The sequence below is a fragment of the Capsella rubella genome, unplaced genomic scaffold (genome assembly GCF_000375325.1).
Source record: "Capsella rubella cultivar Monte Gargano unplaced genomic scaffold, Caprub1_0 scaffold_6, whole genome shotgun sequence".
NCBI lineage: Eukaryota > Viridiplantae > Streptophyta > Magnoliopsida > Brassicales > Brassicaceae > Capsella > Capsella rubella.
The window spans coordinates 4135028-4151155 of NW_006238918.1; the positions used below are offsets into that span (position 1 = coordinate 4135028).

The 16128-nt window shown below is 35.7% G+C and overlaps 4 protein-coding genes across 5 annotated transcripts; 2 read left to right on the forward strand and 2 right to left on the reverse strand.

The window, feature by feature from the left end:
- Nucleotides 1–128: 128 nt before the first annotated feature.
- On the reverse strand, nt 129–2262 carry LOC17881858 (5-formyltetrahydrofolate cyclo-ligase, mitochondrial). 2 transcript variants are annotated; one of them, XM_023780265.1, is made up of 8 exons: nt 1982–2259; nt 1753–1887; nt 1270–1428; nt 1126–1167; nt 998–1043; nt 611–681; nt 401–527; nt 129–320 (listed from the first exon to the last, which is right to left on the reverse strand). In XM_023780265.1, exons 1-8 carry the CDS (start codon nt 2235–2237, stop codon nt 314–316), a joined length of 843 nt encoding a protein of 280 aa, XP_023636033.1. In that variant the 5' UTR covers nt 2238–2259; the 3' UTR covers nt 129–313. The 2 variants fall into 2 exon arrangements, 1 of the variants encoding a protein (XP_023636033.1); XR_002833212.1 differs by lacking the exon at nt 129–320 and having other exon boundaries at nt 430–527; nt 1002–1043; nt 1982–2262.
- Nucleotides 2263–3784: 1522 nt separating this feature from the next.
- Nucleotides 3785–8963, forward strand: LOC17884012 (ARMADILLO BTB ARABIDOPSIS PROTEIN 1). The gene is made up of 19 exons (XM_006287052.2): nt 3785–3802; nt 4735–5173; nt 5434–5594; nt 5718–5890; nt 5974–6094; nt 6170–6244; nt 6326–6420; nt 6526–6601; nt 6684–6791; nt 6925–7053; nt 7149–7217; nt 7295–7354; nt 7438–7561; nt 7649–7788; nt 7872–7935; nt 8028–8107; nt 8197–8379; nt 8489–8613; nt 8707–8963. The coding sequence occupies exons 1-19, from the start codon at nt 3785–3787 to the stop codon at nt 8822–8824; spliced, it is 2358 nt and encodes a 785-aa protein (XP_006287114.2). The 3' UTR covers nt 8825–8963.
- A 245-nt stretch (nt 8964–9208) lies between these two features.
- LOC17881576 (protein slowmo homolog) lies at nt 9209–10909 on the forward strand. Its single transcript, XM_006288686.2, has 3 exons — nt 9209–9385; nt 9814–10108; nt 10501–10909. The coding sequence occupies exons 2-3, from the start codon at nt 9821–9823 to the stop codon at nt 10762–10764; spliced, it is 552 nt and encodes a 183-aa protein (XP_006288748.1). The 5' UTR covers nt 9209–9385; nt 9814–9820; the 3' UTR covers nt 10765–10909.
- Nucleotides 10910–11802: 893 nt separating this feature from the next.
- Nucleotides 11803–13058, reverse strand: LOC17882890 (probable WRKY transcription factor 75). Its single transcript, XM_006286335.2, has 2 exons — nt 12630–13058; nt 11803–12128 (listed from the first exon to the last, which is right to left on the reverse strand). Exons 1-2 carry the CDS (start codon nt 12908–12910, stop codon nt 11951–11953), a joined length of 459 nt encoding a protein of 152 aa, XP_006286397.1. The 5' UTR covers nt 12911–13058; the 3' UTR covers nt 11803–11950.
- Between the last annotated feature and the right edge of the window lie 3070 nt (nt 13059–16128).

A 16128-nucleotide genomic window follows, 5' to 3' on the forward strand; every position in this document is an offset into this window, starting at 1 on the left:
TTGTTTTTACATTGAATAAAGATTTGAGAGTACAGATAAATTCCCATGAGCAAAGCTCAAGAAAAGAACATAAGAACCAGTATCATCTTGTGCAATAAAAAAGCTTGTTATCACACGAAAACTTGATATGAAATAAACGGGTGAGAGACCATTGGATTAAACTTCTTTCATATCTCATCATACAAGAACAAGACTCAAACCGAGTATAGTAAAATATTTTAGTCGCAATTACAGAAGCTGACATTGAATAAGCAAATTCAAGTGCCTCCCAACATATTATCCGAGTGTCAGCTCCAAACACAAGCTCCTGAGCTCACATTCTAAGAACATAGAGAATCAGACAACACAGTCAGCTACAAAATAAAAGATCTAAGAGAAAGCAAAAATAATTGTGGCGTACATTTCAGTAGCACGAGGGGTAATGGGAACTACACCAGAAGGTGTCACAAGGGCATCGATCAGAACATCATTCGGTGTTACAGGAATACTTCCATCTTCAAGAATTTGAGGCGAGTATGACAATGCAACTGCCGTAGGGAAAAGAGAACAGTGATTAGCTTATCTTTCTATTGAAAACCTGTTGTAGTATCAGTTTGATTGTGGTCTATACCCATAAGTGGATATCTCCAACCCTTATCCTTCGCACGGTCCTGGTATCTCTTCAAGAAAGTGTCGTAGTAGCTTTTACCCATATGATTTATCCATATAAACAAGTAGAAGGTAAGATTAGAGCGTGACAAACAATTTCTAGGCAAGTATCAAACTACATTCTGTGGGGATGGCAAGATTATGTGTAATTACAGAAGGTAAGGGAAGCAGTGAGACTTATATTTGTGTAATCTCTTTACAATAATCCAACGGCAAAAAACACTCAGTGAAAGCTTCATATTGTTCAGATATGATACTGCTTTTAGATTTTCAGCAGTAGCCTCAGTATGAATCTATAGAAGTATAGATACATTATGGAAAGAAAACTTAAGGTCAATGCAAAACTTACCCACCTCCACGACCTAAACGTCGTCCACATCTGTCAAACGCAAGACCTGGACACAAGGATTTGATGATAAAAGCTGCTTAGATACAGGGATAAGGAAAAGTTTTGGAAATGAAACGGTTCCTTCATACCTGGCAAGATGAACAAATCGATGGGTTCATCTGCTTGCAACACTGTCAATAGATTAAAAAAAAGGTTTTAGTTTCAAGAGAGTGGGGACTTGCACTCATTATGTGAAGCTTATAGTGGTGGCAACATAGAAAAAAGAAGACTACCATCTTCACGCTCGTTCCCTTGGGCATCAACAGGAGCTGGTTCCAAAATGTTCATCGAATTTGCAATGAGGTCCTCCATATGAGATATATGCAACATTCGCATGTTACTGTTCTTATCCTCCACCCTAGGGACATATAGCTTTTTCGTAGACATAGTATCTGAATCGAAATAACAACAAAATATGGAATAGGCAACTCATGAGAGACAATGTGCAAAGTGACTTATAACATTTTCATCCCTATGTTAGGTTCTTTAGTTTGGTTCTGCTACTGGCATATCTCAATTTCCAAACTTATTAAAGGCATTGAGTATACAGAGAAATGTAATCTCATTTGTCCTAATAATGAGGGATATGCTAGTAAGCCAAGTGATGAGTGATCAAACAGTAAAAGGCTTCCATTTTCAATTTTGATTGGTACAAAGGAGAACTCAACATTCTTATTAATCTCATGACAATGAAAATTCCAAATAGAGAGAAGTACCAGGATGTTGAAGAATCTCAGACAGGATTTTAGAAGTGTCGACTTCGTTGAGCGACTTGCAGCTAATGTAAGCACACAAACCCCGACATGATTTGAACCAAGGAGCTTCAAGAACAGTCTTTTGAATAGCATCATCTACAATTCAAGGCAACCTGAGCTTACTATCTGTTTGAAGAACAAAATAAAAATAAAAAATATAAGGGGAACGAGAAAGAAAAAAAGATGGAACCTTGTTGGGTTCGGAGAGAAGGGTCCATGGCTTTTAGGGATTTGCGAACAGTGGACCGGACGACCCGTTTCAGCTTGAAAATGGAATCGAGTTCCTCTTGGCTTTTGTTAGTGGTGGTGGTGCTCATGGCGACGATGGGTGGTCTAGTAGCGGGCGAAAATCTGGAAACGGGTCGGGTCGGGATCTTGGGGAAGAAGAAGGTTATTGATGATCTCTGTAGTGGTGTCGTGATAAAAAAGACGCGAGCTCCAATCATTACTAGCTCCCCTGTTCTGTTTTTTTTTTCCTTCTTGATTTTAAAATGTGTAAAAAAAAAAAAACTGCTAGAGATAAAAAAAAAAATAAAAACTGGTAATTACGAACATTCACTCCTTTTATTTGTGAGGTTTCACGTTTGTTAACTACAAGTCTACAACAATGCTGAAGATTACAGAACAACTTCTGGCCTCATTTTCTAACAAAAGGATTATTGCAGAAGAAGAAACAGGTTAAACAATGAATAGAGAAAGAAGGAAGGAGAAGAAGAGTGGTGATTATTTATAAAGTGAGATTTGAAAGATTCTTTGCTAAAGCTCTCTCCGTTGTATAGTTTGGTTCTCTCTACTACTCTAGCTGCTTCTGCTGGTCTCTTAAAAACAAAAGCTTCAGGGGATAGACTAGCCAGGAACCGCTTCTGTATCCTCTTATTAAACTCAGGTTTACCTCTCACAGAATCATCGTTTTCATATTCCCATTGATCAGACTCAACTTTTATAAAGCCCTACAACATCACAAAAATATCAAAAGATTGCTTCCTTCCAAAAAGATTGTTTAATGTTACCAACAAAAATGGAATACAAACATGAAGGTGGATTTTAACAACTTCGTTCTTAACGAGAATTTAGGAAGAACATCACTGCAAAACTCAGAATGATTCCAAAAGATGAAACTATTGCCGCTCTCGCTTCAACCATTGAGAATCCGTTTAAGTATCATCCACCATCTCTGCATCTCATGTAATCTGGATGAGAGACTTCAGACTACGGTATGGCCTACTCGAACCTCCAGAATTATTATCACGAACCATCCCTACAACACCCTTCAGATATAATGGGAATCGAGAGAACCTCTTAGTAAATCCGAAGGTTCTGGTTCAATTAAATGTAAAGTACAATTCAGTCGGTTTACTTTAACCATACAAACCAATCACAAAAAAAAAAAAAAGATAAATAATAAAGAAAAAGAAAATCGGATTAAGAGATCAGAACATAAATTGTATCCTTCATGTAGGAGATAAGCCGTTGCATAACAACGCTCTTCCACTTTTATCACAAGCATGAAAGTATCAAAGAAATCAGACCGTGATCTCGACATTGCATCGGGTTTGTTAGGCTTCTTCCCAACTAATTATGATTGTATGGCTTGTGAATTAATAGGCAAGCTCGGGGCTCAACAATCAGGCGGCTATTTGCTGCTTATATGATTATATATATCAATAGGTTTCGTTTAAGTCTAGCTCAAGCCAAAACCACTAGAGAAAATATCACGACTTTTTCTTCCAGTAAATTGAGTAACGTATTACAAATGTGTTGAATTAAAAAGAATTTTCGTATCTACACCACAGAGCGTAAAACGTGTCGATTACGTTACCTTTGTTTTTTTATCACGCTATCTTATTTATATAAATTTACAAAATATGTAAAAAAAAACTATGATTTGATTATTTGTAGCAATTGGCTTCATTTAAGTCGAGTTCAAGTATAGGAGTATGGCACCAATAATCCAATTTAGTGGACTAGCTAAAACCATTTAAGAAAGTCACCAATGTTGTACCCAAAGAAAGTAATGTATTACAAATATGGTCATTCTACAAACAATTGAAAAGAAAAACAAACCGAGAATGAGATTTCACGCTCCAAACAATAAGAAATGATAAGTTAAAATATCACAGATAAACGTGTTGATCACGTTACCTTATCGACATAAATTATATATTTTCAACTTATAAAAATATATTTACAAAATTTTTGGTAGTTATAATGTATTTTGTATTTTTGTATATGAATACTTGGTCATTAAAATCAAGATATGTGAATTCAAGATTTTTTTTCGATGAATGAAGAAGCTAAGCTGGATTAGAATTTTCCTAAATATTCAAAATTTTGAAGCAAAATATAATCATTAGTTAGCACGATTTTTTTTTGTAATATATAATTCGTGTGCTTGGACAATATTTTAAAGAAAAAAAGTTTGTTTACGAGCGAAGAACTAAAAATGAAAAAATATCCTCGAAAGGGACGCGAAAACATTTTCAAAATGAAAACCGTGTTGATCACGTTAACTTGTTTTTTTTACTATTGAAAAACAAAACTGGAAAACAAATTCTCTACAAAAGAAACGCGGGAACATTTTTAAAAAACAAAAAACGTGTTGATCACGTTACCTTGTTTATATAAATTTCAGAAAAGCATGTAAAATAATATGAATATATGATCATTAAAATCAATATATTTGAGACGAAGATTGTTATTTCGATTGATCAAAGAAGTATAATATCCAAATACTTGATTAGAATTCTTATTGAATAATCAAAATTTTGAGGCAAACAAGACTAGATATCATATGATAATTTCACCATTTTTTTTTCTGTCCTTTATTTCAATTTTGTGGTTTGAACAAGGAGGATTTAATATTAGTTCCAAATGGGCAAAAGAAATAAATACGCTTTTGACTAAAAATCTAAAAGGGAAGAAGAATATTAAATTCCCTCCAAGAGGGAACGACACGAGGGAACAATTTCAAGTTGCCTCCGAAACGAAAAACAAAATTTCCCTGAAGCGCCACAACGCTTTGGTATTATAAAGAAAAACAAAAAAGGCCTCTTCTCAAATCTTCTCTCGTTATCTCTCAGAGCGCCTCTCAAATTCTCCGTCAGATCTCAAAGACTCTACCCATCCGCGAACATGGAGAGACACCCGAAGCGTCAGCGATCCACAAGCTTCCTCGCCAGAAACTTGAAGCGAAAACGCTGTCTCACCTCAGATGTTGCTCCAGTCGTCAAGCAATTTACCGAGGTTGACGAGGAACAGCTAAGTCTCACCGCCGCGATCCGTCGCCACGTCGAGGTTCTTGACTCCATCTTCTCAGACGATGAACCTGATCTCGAAGATGTCGAAGACGCTGCTGGTGATATCGCCGACCTGGCTAAAATCGGTACCTTACTCTTCTTTGCTTTTCCTCTTCATCGGTGGTTATATCGAACTCGATTCGCTTTCCTTGCTTGCTACTCGTACGATTTTTTTGTACGGTGTTGTGGCTCCTTGAGTTGCTCAACGTTATGTGATACTCTGCGATTTTGAATCATTTCTCAACGATTTTGGATTCTACTTGGCAATTGTTTCGCTCAAGCTCATAGTTATTTGAGCTCAGTTGCGGATTTTGGCTTAATTTGTTTAACTTATCTGTTTATATAGACGAAAATGTGGAAATCATCGTTGAAAATGGGGCTATCCCTGCGTTGGTGAGATATTTATCGCCGTGGTCTTACGAAGTTGACGCTGATGTTCCCAAATCTTGCAAGCATAAGCTAGAGAAAGATTGTGCTGTTGCTCTTGCACTTATTGCTGCGGTTCAGGTAACTCGTCTTCAAAGTTGTCCAGTTTCAATCTCTCTTGGAAGAATGGCGAAATTGACGAGTTGCAACTATCTTAGATTCATTTTGTGCTGATGTTAGCTTCTTCTTTTTTTTGTTAAATAGCCTAATTACCAGCAGCTCATTGTGGATGCTGGAGCTATAGTTCCCACCGTGAAGTTGTTGGAGCGACGGGTTATTTGTTCTGGATGCACGGCTGCTAATGCTGTTATTCGGAGAGCCGCTGATATTATCACTAATATTGCTCATGACAATCCAAGGATTAAAAAAGACATAAGGTACCAGTAGTGTCTGATATTCGTTATTGGTTATGGTATTGACTATGATGTTTTCGTTAACACCTTTGATAAATACATTTCAGGGTTGAAGGTGGCATTCCACCACTTGTCGAGCTTCTAAACTATCCGGATGAGAAAGTACAGAGGGCTGCAGCAGGGGCTTTGCGGACAGTTTCTTTTAGAAACGACGAGAACAAGATCCAAGTATGTTTTTACTGCTTTGATGTTTTGTTTTGTCTTGTAAGAGGCATGCTACTCACATTATAGTCAACTATGTAGATTGTGGAGTTGAATGCTTTGCCCACGCTTGTATTGATGCTTCAATCAGAAGATTCTTCTGTGCACGGTGAAGCGGTTGGTTCTTTATCTCGCTGTAGACTGTTGCAATTGGTTTGCTTTGCTCAGTTCCTTCTAATATACTATGGACTTTTGTAGATTGGAGCAATCGGAAATCTTGTCCATTCATCTCCTGACATTAAGAAAGAGGTTATCCGTGTTGGTGCCTTACAATCAGTAATTGGTTTACTTAGGTATGCTTTCTTATCTTTCTTCCCTTTTACTTCTGCTGAAACAGATTTTTAATCTTAAAAATTCAAATATGGTTTGTAACTGTTGGCTATGATAAACTGCTGCAGCTCTACTTGTTTGGAAACACAAAGAGAGGCAGCATTATTAATAGGCCAATTTGCTGCGCCTGATTCAGATTGCAAGGTATGAACTTGTCTCCTTGATACGCTAGACTATAAGTCTATAATCTTAGCATATGCTCATTCAATGCAACATGATCATGCAGGTGCACATTGGCCAGAGAGGTGCCATTTCACCACTGATCAAGATGCTTGAATCATCAGATGTGCAGGTCGTGGAAATGTCAGCTTTTGCTCTTGGTCGATTGGCGCAGGTATTTATGTTTTTGAATTAGTATGTGAATGTTTTTGTAGTTCTGGAATCTGCCTCTTTATCAGACCTTTTGTGTATTAGGAACAATTTCTAATTTTATGCTTACTGTATTTCTAATGTTTTGAATGTTGCAGGACGCACACAATCAAGCTGGCATTGCACATAGAGGAGGCATCAATTCGTTATTAAATCTTCTTGATGTGAAAGCGGGGACTGTGCAACACAATGCTGCATTTGCTTTGTATGGCCTTGCTGATAACGAGGTATACCATACTCGCAATATACAGTTTTACATAAATCTATACTTTGTTCTCACTTGATATACCATGAGTGCTTAATATTTTTTTTCTGTGAATAGGAAAACGTAGCAGATTTCATTAAGACTGGGGGTATTCAAAAGCTTCAAGATGAAACATACACTGTCGAAGTATGCATTAAGCTGCTTATATTTGTAAAACAATCTATAGAATTATCAAACTCTAATCGGAAGTATTCTTTTTGCAGCCGACTAAGGATTGTGTGGTGCGGACATTGAAGAGGCTACAGAACAAGATTCATGGACCTGTGAGTACCTATTTCTGTTGACCTTCTGGTTCTCGATTAAGTTTGGCGATGATTTTAATCCCTCGATGTTCTACTTTTCTCAGGTACTAAACCAATTATTATACCTGATGAGAACAGCCGAGAAGTCCATAAAAATACGAATTGCTCTGGCTCTTGCACATCTTTGTGACCCTAAAGATGGAAAATTAATTTTCATGGATAACAAAGGTAAGAATCTCATATTCAGACTTTATTTCTTCTTAACTTTTTTGTTGTTGGTTTGCCGATTCTGATCTATAGGCGATACTAATGCAGGAGTAGAGTTATTGTTGGAACTTCTCTATTTCTCAAGCGTCAAGCAGCAGAGATATAGTTCAAGTGCTTTATACGAATTAGCTAAAAAAGTTGCATCTTTTGCACCAGAGGATTCCGCTCCTGCCTCTCCCACCCAACGGGTAAATAATTTTCATTTCGTCTTTCAAGCATCAAAAAGTTTCTGATCTGAGGTCTTGACTTGTTATTGATTATTGTACTGAAGGTGTTTTTGGGTCAAGAATTCGTGAACAACTCCACTTTGTCCGACGTGACATTCCTCATTGATGGTAAAACATTTTAATGCTACTTATGTTTCATTAAATCTACCTATGATATAAAACTTTTTTAACTGAATATATGTATCCATGTCATATTGTAGGTAAAGAATTCTATGCTCATAAGATTTGCTTGGTAGCATCCTCTGATATATTCCGTGCAATGTTTGATGGTCTATACAAGGTAAGCATCTGAATTACGATTGTGGTAACATATTCCATGATCTCATCACAATATCATCATCACTCAACTAACTAGTGAATTGGTTTTAGGAACGCAATGCCCCAATTGTGGAGATCCCAAACATAAGATGGGAAGTGTTTGAGCTTATGATGAGTTACATATACACAGGAACAGTTAACATCACCAAACATCTGGCTAAAGACCTGCTTGTAGCAGCTGATCAATATCTTCTCCACAGCCTCAAACGTCAATGTGAATACAAAATTGCACAGGTAAGAAACGCTTGACCAGGGTCTTAATTTATATCTTGACAGAGAAGAGGGACTCATCTCTGTGTATTTTTAAAAAGATATATATAAAAAATGGAAATTATTTGTGCAGGAAATCTCTCTTGATAAGATACCAGAAATGTATGAGTTAGCGGAAACATTTAATGCTGTGGCCTTAAGACAAGCTACCACACTCTTCGTTCTGGAGCATTTCACTAAGCTCAGCACTCAATTATGGTACGCAAAAATCTCAACATCATTACACTTTGTTTTTGGAAATTAAACTTTATTCTTTCACTTAATTGAGGAATACTTGATTATCTAATGCAGGTTTGCAAAGTTAGTCAAGCAAATCATACCTGAAATCCGGAGTTTCATCACTGGCATTCTCACCAGGCCGGTTCAAGCTAGCCCACCAGCCTTGTATAATAATATATATAATAACTAGATGCCGATTAGATTAAAAGTGACTCAGTGTAGATGAAGTGGATTTTGTTTGATAATTGGTCTATATTTTGTTACTGCTATATAAACCGCTCAATACAATAATATGATATTAAAAGACCCTCAAAGTTATTTTATCATGACTTCCAACTTTTTTAATTCCTTGTACAATTGGCTGAGAAGTGAATCCCCTGAAGCATTTAAATTGCTTAAGAAAGATCTAACTGTCAAAAATCATTCATGCTTTGCATAATCTAGATTCTAGCAAAATGAAAATAACACAGATATATAAGGCCATAACTATAAGGGGAAAAAGGAAAAGGAAAAGGCCCAAAACAATAGAGTCTCTCTACAGGTCTTTAAACAGGCCCAAACTTGTGAGCCGCCGACGAGAGAGAAAGAGAGAAGCATCGTGGTTCGTAGACGGAAGCCGCAAGTCTCGAGTCTCCCACACCGTCATTGTCCATTGATTTTCCATTTCTCTATTTACCCTCGTCACGTCTTCCATTTTTGGGTTATTACGCTCTCACCAAGATCTTGAAATTTGTCGACCTGATCTCTCTAGGTACTTCTCTCTTCCCAGCTTTCACAATTACATTCCAGTTTTGATTAGCTTCGAGTCAAACTTATACAGTGCGTTTCTTTCTTCCCTTCATCTGTTTCTTCAAATTTTGTCACCACAGTGCCAAAATTGCGTGTCTCTAAATTCCAATCCAATTCACCCGAGTTTGATTTGATCTTTCATCTGGGGAATCAACGTTTAAAGCATCTTCATTTTTGTCGAAATTGTTCTTTTTCATCATAGCTGAAATCAATGTTTTGTGGACCAAATCATTTTGTGTTTGGATCTAGTTTTGTCTAACCCACTTAAAAGTGCAAATCCTTGTCTGAGAAATCCTTTTATATGCTGTAATAAATTGGTTCATGTATGTAGATTCGAGATTTCAATCTAATTTGGTTATGATACGTTCTTCGGTGTATTTGGTATTTTAGATTCTTGATGGTAAAAGCATACAGACAAGAGCATGTCTACAAGCATCCGTGGGAGCGGGTGAGTGCAGCCTCATGGAGGAAGTTTGCAGACCCTGAAAACAAACGCATCCTCTCGCACATCCTTGAAGTCGACACCTTGAACCGCAAACTTGACACTGAGACCGGTAAACTACACACCACACGTGCTCTCACCATCCATGCTCCTGGTCCATGGTTTCTCCACAGGATCATTGGCCAGGACATCTGTCACTGTGTTGAATCAACTGTTGTGGATGGCAAATCACGTTCTATGCAGGTACTTTTCTTTATGCTTTGACTGCAAAGTTTGTAATCTGTAAAAGAGGGAGCTTGATTGGGATAAAGTATTTGTTACTAGTTTCAAGGCATAAACAACCATAGATGCCTGGTTAGTTTAGCTTAATTAGAGCTGGTGAAACACTTAGTTAGTTGAAAGATCAATCAATCACACTAATGCCCACTTTGTAAGATTTGGTAATAGTTTGTTGTAATCTGTATGATTGGCATGATGTATCTGCTTGTATAGTTAGAAGGCATAAATAGCAACTTTAGAGGGGTGTTCAGATTATAGTTAATACATCATTTGAGCTGGTGTGACGGTGGAGAAAGACGTCTAATTATTTTGATTCGTTCTTATTTTTGGATATGGACAAACGGTTATAAATCCAGCTAACAACCAAGAACATTAGTCTTCAAAAGTTCATTGAAGTGGAGGAGAGGATAAGATATGATCCACATCCAGAAAATCCATCAGCGTGGACAGTTTGTAGCCAGGAGACAAGCATTAGGATCAAACCCTTGTCAGCTCTGGCCTCAATGGCTGAGAAAGTTGAGCAGAAGTGCGCCGAGAAATTCATGCAGAATAGCGTTAAAGGACGAGAGGTTATGGAGAGGATTTGTAAGTATATGGAAGCAGAATCCGCTCGGATCTAAAAATCCAAACTTCTTAGATTCCAGCATCTTGGTTTTTTATTCTTGAATGTTTTGTAAGTCAAGAGGGCCTACGTTTTTTGGAGCATGGTAATAATAAATTTATAAAAACAGTTTTAAGATCAAGCTGCTGCTGTTTGTTTCATCAGCTCCTTCTGTTTTGTGTTAGCAACTGGATGTTAAGTTGAGAAGCTTTTGTCCAAATTTTGAATCTAAAAATCCAAACGGATGCATTATATAATTCTAGTGATTTGCACAGATTTAAACCCAATCAATACTATGTATTATGTATGACTATGTATACAAGTGTAACACAACCAAGAGCTACATGAAAAGGATCGATGGCACCCTACCTTAGCCGGTCATATTGTTCGTACAGAATTGTGGATTTTAAGTTTCTCTATGAGTTATACGACTGATAGAATTGGAGATGTCTTCCAAAGATTCCCTGAAAATTAAATCATAACAGGTTTAAAGTCATATCATTAGTCTTAAAGTGCTTGATTGTATATTTTTTGTAGAATCATAGTGACAAAACTTTATAAGCTGAGGGTTTATAATCCGTAATCTTGAAAAAGAAGTTTGTGCTAATGCATGCACGAAGCGGGTTGCCTTACATGTGTGTTGTGCGAAAATGACAGCGGATCATGAAGAACTGATGCAGACGGTTGTTTGATTTAGCTGCAGAACATAGTTTTTTTTTATTTCTTAGCCAATCACCTTTGTTGTTGTTACTTGTTATATAAATTGATTTCACTTTCAAGTTTCAAACACATCAGTGCTGAACTACTGCTGACTTTTGCTTGTCAATTCATATTTCTAACAACTAACTTTCAGAATTCCATAGCTCATCCTCTAGTTTTTCTTGCAACTTTCGGCAGGTTAGTACGAGACTGTGAAATGCTAACAACAACACCTAGAATTGCATTATTTCTCATACACATAATTCTTTTAGAAAACAGTGTTAAAAAATTCTTTTAAAAGTATATATTCTAAACTCTACAACTTTATATTATATACAACCATGATGACAAACTGTAGTTGATCATTGTTGTTTTCTTTTCAACACGCGTTAAAAATGTAACACATTCTATTCTTTTAAAACTAATTTACAACAATGAGATCTCTCAGAGTTATAATATGCTACAAAAGTAGTGTATAAGAATATTAGAGAGAGAATAAAAATAAATTAAAAAGAAGAGTAGATTTGCATTTGAGTGAGAATATGCTCGAAGTTTTCGGTGGATTTCTCTATGGGATGCGAATGAACACCTTCGTAGGTTGTCACGACCACTTCTTGGTCCGCTGTTAATCTCTGCACTTGCTTCTTCACGTTGCATCCTCCATATGTGCACCTATAGTAACTCCTGTACATTTGTTGTATAGGTTCAAAGTTAGAAACTATTATACAATTTCAAAACACATTATTATTTGATTTGAAAATAATTGTTGTCTAATTAGTCTCTTTAGAAGAAGAATTAACTGTCATGAAATGAATTTTTCACCAAAACACTTTCAATTTAAATCACCATGAGAACTAATTAAATCCACATATACTTGAATCTTGATAATTGATATGAATGCTATATATGACTTTGTTCCCCAAATTAAGGATTTTTTTTTTTTTTAATATTGACAAAAAGATCAGGGCATGAGTCTACTTGCTGTGTATATATGATCATCATGAAGACCATGTATTATTATTCGAAGTTTACAAACTAGTAGTACAGATCAATCTAACTTGATTCAGTATGTATAGGCCTTAGTTTTTGTATCTTTTATGTATGCTCACTAAAAATAAAGTTACGAGTTATATGGTAACAATTGGATCAAGAGAAGTAAGAAGAGAGATTGAAAAAGGAACGAACCTAGGGAACTTGTTGTTCTTGACGGCCTTTTGTCCATACTTCCTCCAACGATAACCATCATCAAGAATATCCACTTGGCTCCTCGTCTGAAACGCATACCTTTGTTTCTTCCCCTTCTTTTTCGACTCGAGATTGCTCCTCGAACAACCTTCTGATGATCTTCTAGACTTTGGCCCGTCTTCTTCTTCTTCTTCGCCTTGATGCAACTTATGATCCGGTTTCGAATCAGATGTTAGCGACAAAAATGGAGCATACAACGACCCGTTATCGTACCCCTCCATGTTCTCACCTATATATATTTAACAGTGGAGTTTTTACTAGCTAGCGACACAGACGACCGATCCACAACTGATAAATTCGAAAACAAGAAAGAAGATAGATTGATTTTTCTTGTTTGTGAAAGAACATATTAAAGATTAGTCTATATTATATAGACATATTTATGGCAGACTGTATGAAGTCAAAGACGAAAGAGGCGGCCCGCTCCTAATCGTTAAAAGAGAAGCTGTGTCGTAGACGACACGTAAGTATATATATATTAAGCATTTTACATAATTACAACATTTACGCACATTATTAAGTTATGACTTTAATTTGAATTATATATATGTACCCATAATTCATTGTATTTCTTAAAATATATAAACATTATTACAGATCTGGGTGTTTTCAGGAGTAATAAATAAATCACAGACAAAAAAGAAGAAGAAGAAATTCATATGTATATGTAAAATGGATAAGGATCATAGCTAGATCTCTACGTATACAAAGAACGTTTACTATTGAAAGTGCTTTAGAAATGCGCATTAACAAACATTATTTTTAGTAAATTCTCATTGCAATATATTAAGGAGGAAAGACTTATTGGTGATCTGACGTAAGAATCAACTATTCATTTTGCTGTCATGATATTTATTTTTAAGTAGATTATTTACAAAAAAAGAAAAAGGAGAGATGCATGCACCGACGTAAGAATTCGAACATAGAATTTTTACTAATGGATGAATTATAGAAGATTGATTATGATTACGAACAAATGAATCTCATCTTCAATTATATTTTCTCACGAATGATGTCATAAAAGTAGGGATTACGATTTTCTTGTTCTTTTCCACATACGTCATATAAGGGTTTACGTTTTTCTTTCAGGCGAACGTCATTTTATCCGTGCATATATAATAATAAATATCTCTTTTTATTGAGTTGATCAATCAAAAGTCTACTATGTTTGAAATCCACACATATATTTTTTTTTTTAAAAGTTCTCCATAACAATAATAATTAAAAATTTGATAGAATGGTTCTTAATTACATACAAGTCTTTTCCGAGTTTTGAATATACAACATGCACGAGTTGTTGTTTCCATTAAGTTTTATTGAACCTGATGACTAGTACACATAAAGTTTTATTCGTTCTATTGCGAATAGTACTAATATTACTAAACGATAATCACAGTTCAATTGATGTAATCATATTCATCATTGCATGCGAGATATATTTCACATATTGGTATATGGTTGAAATTGTTAGATATTATTAAAAATTGCGTGGATATAGCTTATGATGTAAACTTGATTCTTCATTTTTGTTGCTTCCTTGGCGAGATAAAGAAAAGTAAAAGTTTATTTACATTTGGTTTTGGTTTTGGACGTCAGTAAAATATTCATATGTAGTTAGGAATTTTATTTTGGTCAAACTTTTAATCCTTGTAGAAGAAGGGAACGAAGATCATTTTGACAGTGGCGCAGACGTGATTATCTTATTGATGATAAATAGTTCTCCGAGGTTGAAGTTGAAACCATTTACCAAAGTATATATTATATGTATATCATATAATATATAGTTTTCCAAAAAGAGAGAAACATATACATATAATATATATTTTTCCAAAAAGAGAGAAAACAAAAGTAGAGGGTAGCTCACCATTAACTATTGCTAGTCAATGTTTGCTTGACGACCATTCAATCAAAAGCTCCCCCAAAAGTAAAAAAGGAGAAGAAGATATGACAAATTCATTATGAAGAAGAGATCAGATGTTTGAATCCATGTATCCTACTACCCACCCCTTCAAAAGAATATTCTTGGGGGGGCGCACGTGTTCTTCTTTCTTTTACAATCTCTCTCTTTTCCAACTTCGTCGCAGCCTCTTTATATATAATCTTTTTTGTTTGTGGAAAAGCACATCTAAAGCTTGTATTAACTTTGGGCCTGTTATGTGGGTCGATATTTGTTGTTGGGCTTAAGAAGCCTTTGGTAGTTGTAGTAGTGTTGTGGTGCATGTCTATTTCTGGTTTTGGGTGAGAGAATCATTGTGCATTGTGGTGAGTTGTCAGTGGTGCAGAACTATAAGCTAAGGTTAGTGACCAATTGACAGAGAACAGATTTGATTGGTTAAACGGGTAGGTCTCTTTGACACTATACTGATTCAGTTGGAAACTGGGTTACAAAGGTTGGTTCAAGTCTTGGTTTTAATTTTGGGGTTCCTAATATTAAACTAAACCAAATGTTTGTCTGTGTTGTTAAAATGAACTTAGATCACCTGCTGACTGACATTTCAAACTTCATTAATAAGTCATCATGTGTGTGGACAAAACAAGGATACTACTGCTAGTAGGAGATCAAAACATATACACTTTGTTACTTTTGACAATATTTTTTATATATAAAATGCAATTCTTATCAGGCATACTCTCAGAAGTTATGGCGATCATCAGAGAGATGATAATAGAAAACATTTATTAGTTTAAGTACTTCAAACACACAAATTAAGGAAAACATATTGGGATTGACCACATAAAGGGTTAGACAACAATTTGGCATTGAGCCCAAATATGGGAAGTTAAGCTACCTTTAAGACCTTTTTAATAAATATGAATAGTATAAGTTTTGATGGAATTAAAAGAGATGTTGGAGTAGTTGGTGTAGGTTCCCCATTGTTGTCACTAGCTACAGACTCTCAAGTTTGATTCTGTAGCTTCTCTATGTATTGAATCTTTTTTTCATTTTATTAACAGTTAAAGATTACAGTGATCGAGGCATCTTCAACTTCAGAGCTGATCTGGTTTGATCAGAACTAGAACCATGTATGAAGATAGAGTCATTTGAGACTTTCAAACACCTTATCAGGATTTTCCCCAAAAAAAGGTATCTTATATAAAGGATATGGTAAAAAAGTGAAACAACTAAAACATAGATATTACTAAAGAAACAACAACACAAGGAAGTTGCTAAAGATATATCCTTAAAGATAGATAAAGGAAATGTAGATAGATAGGGGAATGAGAGACACCACAGTCTCACACTGTGAAGGAGAGGAGGGGATGCCTCAATCACAAGGAAAAAAAATATATTAGTTGGCCCACCTTTCGAAACAGTCTACCTAATCCACAAAACTTTGTTCCTAAGCAAATCTACTTCTTCTTAAAAAAATCGTTGTACTGCGCCTAGACAGAGACTAGCTAGAGTCTCTCACCACCAAACCAAGTAAAATTGCAAACA

Bases quoted from the DNA above. Each gene is read 5' to 3' on its own strand.
- LOC17881858 (XM_023780265.1), bottom strand. From the start codon at position 2,237: ATGATTGGAGCTCGCGTCTTTTTTATCACGACACCACTACAGAGATCA. The intron at 1,888-1,981 runs GTTCCATCTTTT...CTTGAATTGTAG, and splicing joins TTCTCTCCGAACCCAACAAG to ATGATGCTATTCAAAAGACT. The intron at 1,044-1,125 runs GTATGAAGGAAC...CCTTGTGTCCAG, and splicing joins CGATTTGTTCATCTTGCCAG to GTCTTGCGTTTGACAGATGT.
- LOC17884012 (XM_006287052.2), top strand. The intron at 7,355-7,437 runs GTGAGTACCTAT...TACTTTTCTCAG, and splicing joins AGAACAAGATTCATGGACCT to GTACTAAACCAATTATTATA. The intron at 7,936-8,027 runs GTAAAACATTTT...GTCATATTGTAG, and splicing joins CGTGACATTCCTCATTGATG to GTAAAGAATTCTATGCTCAT.
- LOC17881576 (XM_006288686.2), top strand. From the start codon at position 9,821: ATGGTAAAAGCATACAGACAAGAGCATGTCTACAAGCATCCGTGGGAG. The intron at 10,109-10,500 runs GTACTTTTCTTT...TTATAAATCCAG, and splicing joins GCAAATCACGTTCTATGCAG to CTAACAACCAAGAACATTAG.
- LOC17882890 (XM_006286335.2), bottom strand. From the start codon at position 12,910: ATGGAGGGGTACGATAACGGGTCGTTGTATGCTCCATTTTTGTCGCTA. The intron at 12,129-12,629 runs GTTCGTTCCTTT...ACAAATGTACAG, and splicing joins AAGAACAACAAGTTCCCTAG to GAGTTACTATAGGTGCACAT.